This window comes from Solanum stenotomum, chromosome 12, assembly GCF_019186545.1.
Source record: "Solanum stenotomum isolate F172 chromosome 12, ASM1918654v1, whole genome shotgun sequence".
In the NCBI taxonomy this organism is placed as follows: Eukaryota; Viridiplantae; Streptophyta; class Magnoliopsida; order Solanales; family Solanaceae; genus Solanum; species Solanum stenotomum.
This window is the reverse complement of record NC_064293.1, coordinates 47,247,611-47,257,805: the sequence shown is the minus strand read 5'-3', so window position 1 is coordinate 47,257,805 and position 10,195 is coordinate 47,247,611. Positions and strand designations below refer to the sequence as shown.

The 10,195-nt window shown below is 31.4% G+C and overlaps 1 protein-coding gene across 1 annotated transcript; it reads right to left on the bottom strand.

Annotated features, from left to right (window-relative positions):
• Positions 1 to 3,612, bottom strand: LOC125846496 (ninja-family protein AFP3). Its single transcript, XM_049525932.1, has 2 exons — positions 2,917 to 3,612; positions 1 to 588 (listed from the first exon to the last, which is right to left on the bottom strand). Exons 1-2 carry the CDS (start codon positions 3,473 to 3,475, stop codon positions 203 to 205), a joined length of 945 nt encoding a protein of 314 aa, XP_049381889.1. The 5' UTR covers positions 3,476 to 3,612; the 3' UTR covers positions 1 to 202.
• Between the last annotated feature and the right edge of the window lie 6,583 nt (positions 3,613 to 10,195).

The window sequence follows — 10,195 nt, the reverse complement described above, 5'->3', positions numbered from 1 at the left end:
TTCTTAAACTTTTTTTCCCCACTGAAAGGGGATAAACTTGCCCATTGATTATGCAATATTCCGCAGAAAACTACTATCTAGTGAAAAATAAAAAAGAACCTTGGTCCATGTTACAAAAGAAGATGAACGATGATAGCAAAGCTGAATTCTTGAAGCTTTGCCCCTTTTCTGTGTCAAGCGCCATTATAGAATTCCGCTGGCATCATCTCAATAGAGGTGAAGGATTGACGACAATTTGCTTCAACGGATTTGCAACGTCACCGCCACCAGCATGCTTCACAAACTCAGCTGGCGACAGAAAGTTGCCATGACAAACGCACATTATTTTCACTTCCTCTCCCTTCTGATATCTATACAGAAATCCTTCGATCTTCTTACCATTTGGCCCAATGCCCATTGTGGAAACACAAGGCATGTTGAGCATGTAGTTTTTCAACATTTCTTTTGCTTCCTTGCTAGCATTTCCATTACATGTGCTAGGTGGTTTTTCGCTTGTGATTTTAGGTGGTTTAGCTACCTGTTTCCGTTCATGCTCTGAAGGCTTCATGCTAGCCGGAGTATTAGCCCCAGTACTGTTGTCACCTGGCCCTGCAATAGTTAAGATTTGAAAATAGGTCAGTTCCTTCCAGAGAGAGACAGTGAAGACAATCTATCTATCAACCACCTGCAAGGACAGATGACTCGATACAGAAATCAAAGCTTACTTCAAATCTTAACAGCGCTAAAAACATTGTGTTAGAGAGATCCCGCGGAGGACATCACGCTAGAGCATCAAGAGAAAGCACATACATTCACCACTAAAATTAGTTGCTACTTTGAGTTGGAAACGCGGTGACAAAGGAGGGATAAAATTCTACTAGAACTCCTCTCAAAGGACTTATGACTCCTCTGCAAGCAGTAGCTATTTTGAATTGGAACATACAGTGTTGCAGGAGGAGTCAAATTCTCTACGACATAGGCAATAAAACTCCACCCAAAGACACACAGGACCAGGCAAAGCTAATCAAAGGCAATAAGACTCCTCTGCAGGCAACTGCTGTTTTGCATTGGAACGTATAGTGTCGAAAAGAGATAAGATTCTGCTTAAACATAGGAAATACGACTCCACTAGAAAGACATTTTGTCATCCCAACAAAGGACACTCAAATTCTACTACTGTAACATGCAATGGCAATGGCGGATCCAGGATTTTAAGATTGTGTATTCGTTTAGTTAATATAAAGTTGCTACACTTGGTGCAAGTGCTATAAGTGCACAATTATTTAACCGAGGAGGTTAAAAAAATGAACAAAATACCATTAATAGTATCATTAGATTAAAAAAAACTCCTACTTTTCTGGAAAAAAGGAAAGAACTAGCCTCAAGGATTTCTTAACCAAATTGCTAAATTTTCATTAGGAAAAAACGAGAGAAATGTTTGTTAGCTGATTCTTTTTCTCTTTCTGTCCAAAAAATTTACAAACATAAAAGCAAATTTAAAACTCAACGTAAAAGTAACCAAAGCAACAAAAAAAGAGAGGAGGAATTGTAATTGCAAACTAGAATAAGCAAAGACAAATAAGAATCACTAAAATTTAGGCAAGAAGAATGTGTATCAGGGGAAAAGATTGAAAACAATTGACTTGAAGCAGAAAAGATAATGACTAATAAGAGAGCATTTGCATCACCTGAGTATCAAATAAATGACTTTACTAAAAGAGCATTTGTGTCACCTAATTATCAAACTCAGGACACCAAAGACGCACTTACAATTTAGCCACACCTAACCAAAGCACCCGGCGAACTATTTGTTCAGTTGGTGGTGCTATAACCATAATTTTAGAAGTTCCTATATAAATGTACAAAATTATGTCGGGATTAATGGGTGCTTGAGCACTATGTTGCTTGGACTCTTCAAAAATGTCGAGGGGTGCATGTCGGATTTGCCAAAAGTAGTGTATTTTTGGAGAATCCAACACGGGTGCAACATCAAAAGTGAAGAGTCCGCACAACTTAGCTTGAGCACCCGGTAAGCTGCAGGTGGGTCTGCCCCCCGGAAACAAGTGATATAGCCCAGTATCAACAGTAAGGCCACATGTAAAATACTGTTGGCCAAATCGGCATGTCCGATCAGTTCAAGGAATATCAGATATTAGGAGGTGAATGAGGGAAAAGTTGCAGTGAATTTCACAACACCAACAACATTAATGATGGACAGTGAATTCAAGTAAACAACAGAAAAGGTCCTAATGGATTCCAGGGACAGGTAGCTGTCTTAGTTTTTATTCCTTTGGCAACTAACCATCTGTCCATCTCACTACTTCTAAAAAATAGAAACCCAAATTATGGAAATTCTGTTTCTCCCCTCACAAAATGGTTGTGGAATAATCATTTTTAGCACGCCTTGCCCATAACCGAGACTAGATATTGAAGAACAAGATTCTTCTTGAAAATCTATATTTACAAGATCCCTAACGGAAAGTAGTAAAAGAATTATCTTTATCCTAACGAGGAGCATCCACTCTTACCGATGAACTCCCCGATAGGAAGATCAGGTAACAACCCATGCTGTAATTACGCTTTTTACTTCATAATTCAACAGAAATGTTAAACATAAGGTCTAGCACGTCACATCAATTCATGAAAAGCTGCATTAGAATGCCTAATTCCTTCACAGGATCTATTAATCGTTTAACTCAAAAGAATTCGTCCTTTCAGTCCTTAAATAGCTTCAAGTAGCCACGTGCTATGGTCCAAGACACGGTGATGAAAAAGCATCTTCTCAAACAATATCAAATAAGCAAATTCAGGCAAAACACACAGTAATAGTATAGGCAAATAAATACTATAAATTCGAGAATTCTAAGGCCAAACATCTAAACATACATGCCCCAAAAAAGGTACAGAATTTAATTAAGGAGAATAAATTGGTGATACCTTGAATGGGTTGACTCCCAAAATCAGAAATTCCTGAAGAACCACTTCCCTGAGAAGCCATAGACCCTTGTGACACAGGCAATGAATTCCCAACTGGACCACCATTTTCTTCAGGACGTTCGTCTAAATCAACCTTATCCTTCACCACTCTAACATTCTGTAATTTCTCCATTCTCTTCCTTTTAGCCTCCAAACGCCTCAGAGATTGCAACTCCTTCCTTTTTCTGCACTCCTCCTCACCCTCAACAGGCAACGAACACGTCCTCGTAATCGAACCAACAGAGAATGAACAACGCCCATTACTCTCATCCCCGCCGGAAAACATAAAGTTAGAAATTGAAGAAGACCGTTTTAGTCTCTTAGCCCTTTCTGGGTCTACCCCAAATCTTCCATTCAATGAAAGCCCCAAACTCAACTCCAAATCATCTTCCTCATTAGGAATTTCATGAATTTTTTTGTTGTTTCCATTCATAATTTTATGCAACAGATCTCTCGAAAAAACATCCATCTGCATACTAGAAAAACACCTCTTCTCTCTATTTTCTTCAGCTTCAGCCATTTAAAAAAACAAAAAAAAACAAAACTTCAAACAACTTTTTAAATTATAAGAAACAGAAAATTCTGTGTACGTTAGAGAATGTAGTTGCCGGAGTTCCAAAATTCGCCGGCAAAAGAGTTAACTTGAGCCATATAAAGAAAAAAATTACTATATAAAACAGAGAAAAGAAGAACAACTTGATGATTCCACGACTACTTTAATATTCCTATTTGCCATTGAAAATGACGAAAAACCCCTCAACGATGAAACGTAAAACGCAGCAAAAACCGACACGTGGTAGGCATGAAGAGTCCTCTTTACCCACGTGGTTTAGACAACCTGGTTTAAAGGGACGTTTGCCACAATGTCTCTTCATTTAACTGCAAACAAGAATAAAGGTATTACCGGAACAAAAGGCCACGTGTCGGTTAATTAGTGCCACGTGTTACAGAAATCTCGGAGTCATAAATGGCGTGACGGTCTACATCTAAAGCTTTTTTTCTTTTTTTTGTGTGGTCACTTAAAAGTGTCGTAGTGAATAACGCAAAATACTTAGGCCGTTGATGACACGTGGCGGTAGGATTGACCTATGGGCTACCTTTTTGTGACTGGCTGGATTTCTATTATAACTATTTATCGGGAACAGGTACTGACGTGTATCATTATCATACATGGCTGAATTTGTCGACACGTATCAATTTTGGCAATCTCGTATTTTAAGCCCCTACCATGCCTTTGTTAATAACGGCAACTTTTTTCCTCTCTTACGTGTGTCCTACCTCGCATTTTAGGGGTTTTATGTCTGCGTTTATTTGTTTAATTTTATATAATTTAAGTATTTTGTTATGCATGAATTTCAAGTTTAATTATGGTATTTTGACACATCAAAATTAGTACTATTGGTTTTGACACATTATAAATTATGGCATGTTGACACATTAAAGGTTTTATTTAAAATTAATTGCTCTTTAACCTAACATGATTTTATTATATAGGAAAATAAATTTGAAGATTTGCAAATTATTAATCTAAGTTGATGCTAAAAACTAGTTCATAAATGAGAATTGTCCATTACTCTTTTAATAATAGATGTAGAACTAATACTCACTCATAAGAGCAACATATTTTAAACGTATACAATATAATTGGGCAACTAATTATAGAGGCGAATCTAAAAAAACTATTAATATGTGTAATTGTGTATGAATGCACCAATAAGAAAAGGATACAAAAGGAAGTATTTGTTTGTTTGTGAACAAGTTATTCTGAAATTAATTATTTCATATAAGCTATTCTATCATATATATAAGATGACCTATTACATCACTATGAAATAAATTATGGGATAAATAATATAATAACTATTTAATACCTCTAATCAAATGCACGACAAAATAATCATTTTCCTCCTCTACTCCAATTACTTTAGTTTGTCAAAACCGCATCTTTTGCTAATTTGTTTCCACATTGGAATATCACAATTGTTGAAAGTGAAAAAATACTGTCGAAAGTTACGTGAAAAATGTTGATTCGCAAAAACAACTAGCGTTTGTGAATTGACAATAAAGTAGCGTCAATGATGTTTTTTTTTTCCTTTTTTAACATAACATATTGTATAGTACAAGAAAAGAAATGATAAGGGACAAAGAATTTTGATTCAATGAATAGAAACCACAGAAAAAAGATTAAAAAAAAAGTGAGTTTAAGTTAGTGACTCTGTCACATGAACAAAGCCAAGTGGGTATATTAGACAAATAGTATAATTTTCACTAGCAGTAGTCACTCAGATCCATCAACAACACAACTTGACAGACAACGTTGTTTTCTTTCAAAGTTAGATAAAAATTTAATTATTTCATATGCAACTTGCTCTTGGTCGGTATTACTTTAAAGCAACTTGGCAACTAATTATGTTAATTCCAAAAGACAGGTGAAAAATATTGTATTTATTTCTTAAGCATGTTGATAAATTATATACATGAATGTACCTATCTTGTTTTGTTAATTAATTCTTAAATAATGCTTGACCTTTGGTGTGAACTTTATAGTCTAGTTTATAGATATAGAAAAAAAATATACATAAGCCTTGTCCTAAACTCATAATAGTATAATTAGCTAGAACTATTTACCACAATTATTTTTATTCTATGAAAAAAGTAGTCCAACACACCTTAATTTTATTTTTTTTTAAAAAAACAAACAATGAGGTTGATAGAACAAAATTTTATTTTCGCAAAAAATATACTCCCTCCGTTTAAAAAAGAATGATCTCATTTTCTTTTTAGTCTGTTTAAAAAAGAATGACTTATTTCTTTTTTTGGTAACATTTTAATTTCAACTTTTCACGTGACATGTTTAAGACCACAAGACTAAAGGGCAATTTTGTTCATTTGACATAACTTTAATTTATCACTACAAAATTTAAAAATCTTCTTTATTTTTTTAAACTCTGTATCAAGTCAAACTAGGTCATTCTTTGTAAAACGGAGGGAGTAACCTTTTGTAGAGCTAACCAAGTGTTAAAGCTATTAAAATCAAAATGAAGCGAATTCTAGTTATTGATTTCTCATTACAAAAATTTAATTATCATAAAGAAAAATGTAGAGGACATCACTCTCAAATGATCGAGTTAAACAGTATACTACTTGAATTTAGTTGGAATCATATATAAATATATAAAGATGAACACATTATGATTTCACTTATGAAAGCAATACTAGTTAAGTATGTAATTTTTTAGAATCCAAGAATGTTAGTTAGATGTTGGTGTATTTCTTTAGAGAGAAGAAAAAGGAAAAGGGAGAAGATAAATTGAAAAGAAAGGCACACGATCGAGTAAAACGAATTACAATATTAATATGAATTGTGATACATTAACGAAAATATTTTATATTTAATTAGAAATCTCAAATTTAAATTATGAATATAAAAGAATTTTTTATTTTTTTATTAAAAACATAATCTTCAAATAAACTCTTATAATATACCATTCAAATTTAATTGAAGCTCGAATATAAACCAGAGAAAAAGGAATTATGATGAAGGAAGAGCAAGTGGTCCAAAAAGAATCTCCCAAAAAAACGCGAAGGATAAAAATCAAGAAACAGATCTAAGTGGACCCCGTATTATACAACTTGCTCTTTTACGAATTCATTAATATATTAACACGTGGAGGTTGGAGTATACGTGTCGTTAAATGATTAGATGGTAACAGCTAGATCAATTTGCAAGTTGCGGAATAGGGAGGTGGATAGTGGAAAAAGTGCAGCAGTCTTCGTCAGATAAAGATAATAACTACACCAACTTGCTCGGGTCCATTCAACACACGTATCCAATTTTTATCGAATACATCACTCTCTCCGTTCCAATTTATGCGACATTTTTAAAAATTTGAAATTCAAACAAATTTATTTTTTATTATAAATATTTTATATATCTTTAATTATTTAAAATTTTCAATTATCATGAATTATAGACGTAGTTTACAAATATATTAATTTTATTTTTTAAAAAATGAAAATTATAAGTGAAAATTTTCGATCAACTTAAAATGTTTGACCCTCAAAAAATAAAAAGTGTTATATAAATTGAGCCAGAACGAACATCACTTTCTCTGTTATATTTCATGGGACAACGTTTGATTAATTGACTTGATACAGTATTTAAAAAATAAAAAAATTTAAAAATTTATATCTTAGAACCAGTCCACTATATATTTGTGAGGTAGTAATTATTTTATTAGGAATAAAATAAATATTATAAAATTGAATTATTCCTAATTATAGTAAAATGATATTTTTTAATAAACTAAAATAAGACAATTGAGTAAAGAAATACTCCATAAAAAAACTATGATGAAAACATTTGAGGAAAAAGATCATTAACCGTAAAAATAAAAGAAATAATAGTAGTAATGAATTTTTTTTGAAAAATAATAATTATGAAACATGTAAAATCTCTAGACTAAAACTCTACGTCTCTACTGCTGAAAAAACGTGAAATGCTCGATATCTATAAATTCTTTATTCTAATACTCGGATTCTATAATCTCTTATTTAGAATCACGTTCTCATGAATAAGTTGAAGATGTATTATGTACAAACTAGAATAAGTTGATATATATAAATATGCTATGCACATTAATTGGAAAATAATGAAGCATTAATTATTATTTTTACATTAAGCCTCGGATATTTATGTAGATCTAGACGTGAACTACTACAATTCACACTCAAATTTACTACATACTACTACAATTAGCGAAATAAAATTTGTCCGGTAATTGTCACATCAAGCTATAAATCGAGGTATGTTTTTTCTTCTTTCCCTTTATATTTTTGTGGTATTAGTCAAATATAATTTATATTTTCGTCCAAATCTTTTAGTTATGCTACACATTATGTTTTTTTTTTCTATTATTAGGAATCAGTAATCGTTTTAAGATGAGAAAATATTTGATTTTGGTTCGAAAGTAGAACATTAGTTTGTGAACATTGCATATATTAAAACTTCTTATTATTATAAGCAAAGTCAGAATCTATTATTTAGGGATTTTGACTCATAATTTTTATTCATTAGATTTTGAATATATGATTTATCATATTAGACAATTTTAATACAATATAGTATGACTTAGCCTCTAATTATTATCTTATGTCCTAATTAACAAATGAAACATCCTAATAAAATATAGTGCGACTATTTTGTGACATTTTTTTTAAGAAAGGGTAATCAAAACTATTGGGATGATTTCAAAAATAGTATAATTTTATATATAATAAGCAATCAAAAAAATAATATGATATAAATTTCTTAAAATAACATCAAATCGAAAGCAATCCTACGGTCCTACGTATCCATTACTACAATATTCTCGTGCTACCTTATCCAAGTCGACACGTGGCAAGTTTTTTCCAATTTCCAATTATAAGTTCTCTTTATGATTTCTTATCTTCTACTAGCTTATACGTACGAACTATCAAGATTCTTTTTTAAAAATTTGTTTTTTGGTTAGTAATACATCTCATTCTTTTTTTCTGTCAAATCCAATATGAAGAGTCTTATTGATAGTTCATTTTTTATTCAAAATTATTATAAAATTTCACACAAATACTAGTGATATTCAAATAATAAAACTATCACTAAAGGCCAAAGCAAAATTGAACTCTATAATTTCGAAAAAAAATAAATAAACCAATTAATAAAAATAAAAATAAAAACAAACAATTTTTTAGTTTTTTTTTAAATGTTCAAGCAGTAGCAGCTCCTAACTCTCTCTGTCCCTAATTACTTGTCCAATTTTCTTCTTTTAGTTGTTCCTAGTTAGTTTTCCATTTTGACAAATCAAGAAAGGACAATTTTTTTAACATATTATACTCTCAATTAATTACTTTGAAAAAAATGTAGAACTTCTTGAAAATCGTAAGTTTTTAATGCATTTACTTCATAATTAGCAGAGGTAAAATAGTAAACTCACTATATCAATAATTATTTTATAATATTTAGGGATAGATGGAGTACATAATAAGAGACAATTCATTTTCTGTATGTATTAGATAGTAATAAATCATCCCATTAGCTTGAGTGTGAAGTTGATTTTTTTGAAATAATTTCAAAATGTATTTAATATCTTTTCCGTATTCAACCAGACATTTTTTATTCGACTCGATAGTACTGTTTGATGTGTGCTATCACAAATCGAACGTACACAATTTTGCCATCCCCACCTCCCAAAAACTGTTGACAACTAATTTTTTAAATTATAGTTTTGTATTTAATTATTATTATTTCACCTTTGTGGATGTATATGATTAAACAACAAGTTTGGAAAAAAAAGAAGAAGAAAAGACGTGGCTAGTGGAGAGAGTGATGCATCACATTGCTTTGTCGCACGCAAGATATAAATAGAGCAACTTGTTCAGATTACACAAATATTCTACTCGTACAATTGCTTCTTTTTTACAACATCTTAGCTCGACACGTTTTCAATTTTCATTTGGTTCTGTTTGACAATAAGCAAAAATAATTATTCCAATATTTGGATACAGTTGTATATAGACTTCTAGTTCTTAATACATCAATAAAGGAAAAATTATGCAAAAATAGCGAACATTAGCCTATATCATATCATATCATATATTTATATAAAGGAGAAGCTAGGCTCGCCTATGTGGCACTATCACAAGCTAGAATTTCTTTTTAAATTTATTTATTTTTAAAAATAGTCTTCCTCTATCATAAAAATTTGTGACTTTTATGAAATGTTGCAAGTTTTATGAAAAGTTGCGACTTTTATGAAAAGTTGTGACTTTTATGAAATGTTGCGACTTTTATGAAAAGTTGTGACTTTTATGAAAGGTTGTGACCTTTCTGAAGTATTGTAACTTTTCCAAAGAGTCGTGACCTTTCCGGTAAGGCACAATAAATATTTGTTCACACTACCCTCTATAAATAGAGGGATTTTCTCTCATTTTAAAACAACGAAAAATCTCAGCTTCTTCTTTGTTTGTACAATGAAATATTCATGTACTTTTCTCATGTTAAGTGAGCACCATTGTTTTTGTATCAATACACTGGTGAATATATAGAGTCGTTTCATCCTTAGATGATTTATTCCTTTAAACTTCGGGTACTAGAGGAGAATAATTTCCTTAAAGGGACATTGTGCATTCAGTTGTTTTTTTTTTTTTTTTTGATTCAAGTCGAATTTTCAACTAGGAAAACATCTATCTACGAGTTTAT

Excerpts from the sequence above, each read along its gene's own strand:
- LOC125846496 (XM_049525932.1), bottom strand. The coding sequence starts at position 3,475 with ATGGCTGAAGCTGAAGAAAATAGAGAGAAGAGGTGTTTTTCTAGTATG. Across the intron at positions 589-2,916 it reads TGGGAGTCAACCCATTCAAG|GGCCAGGTGACAACAGTACT; the intron begins GTATCACCAATT and ends TAACTATTGCAG.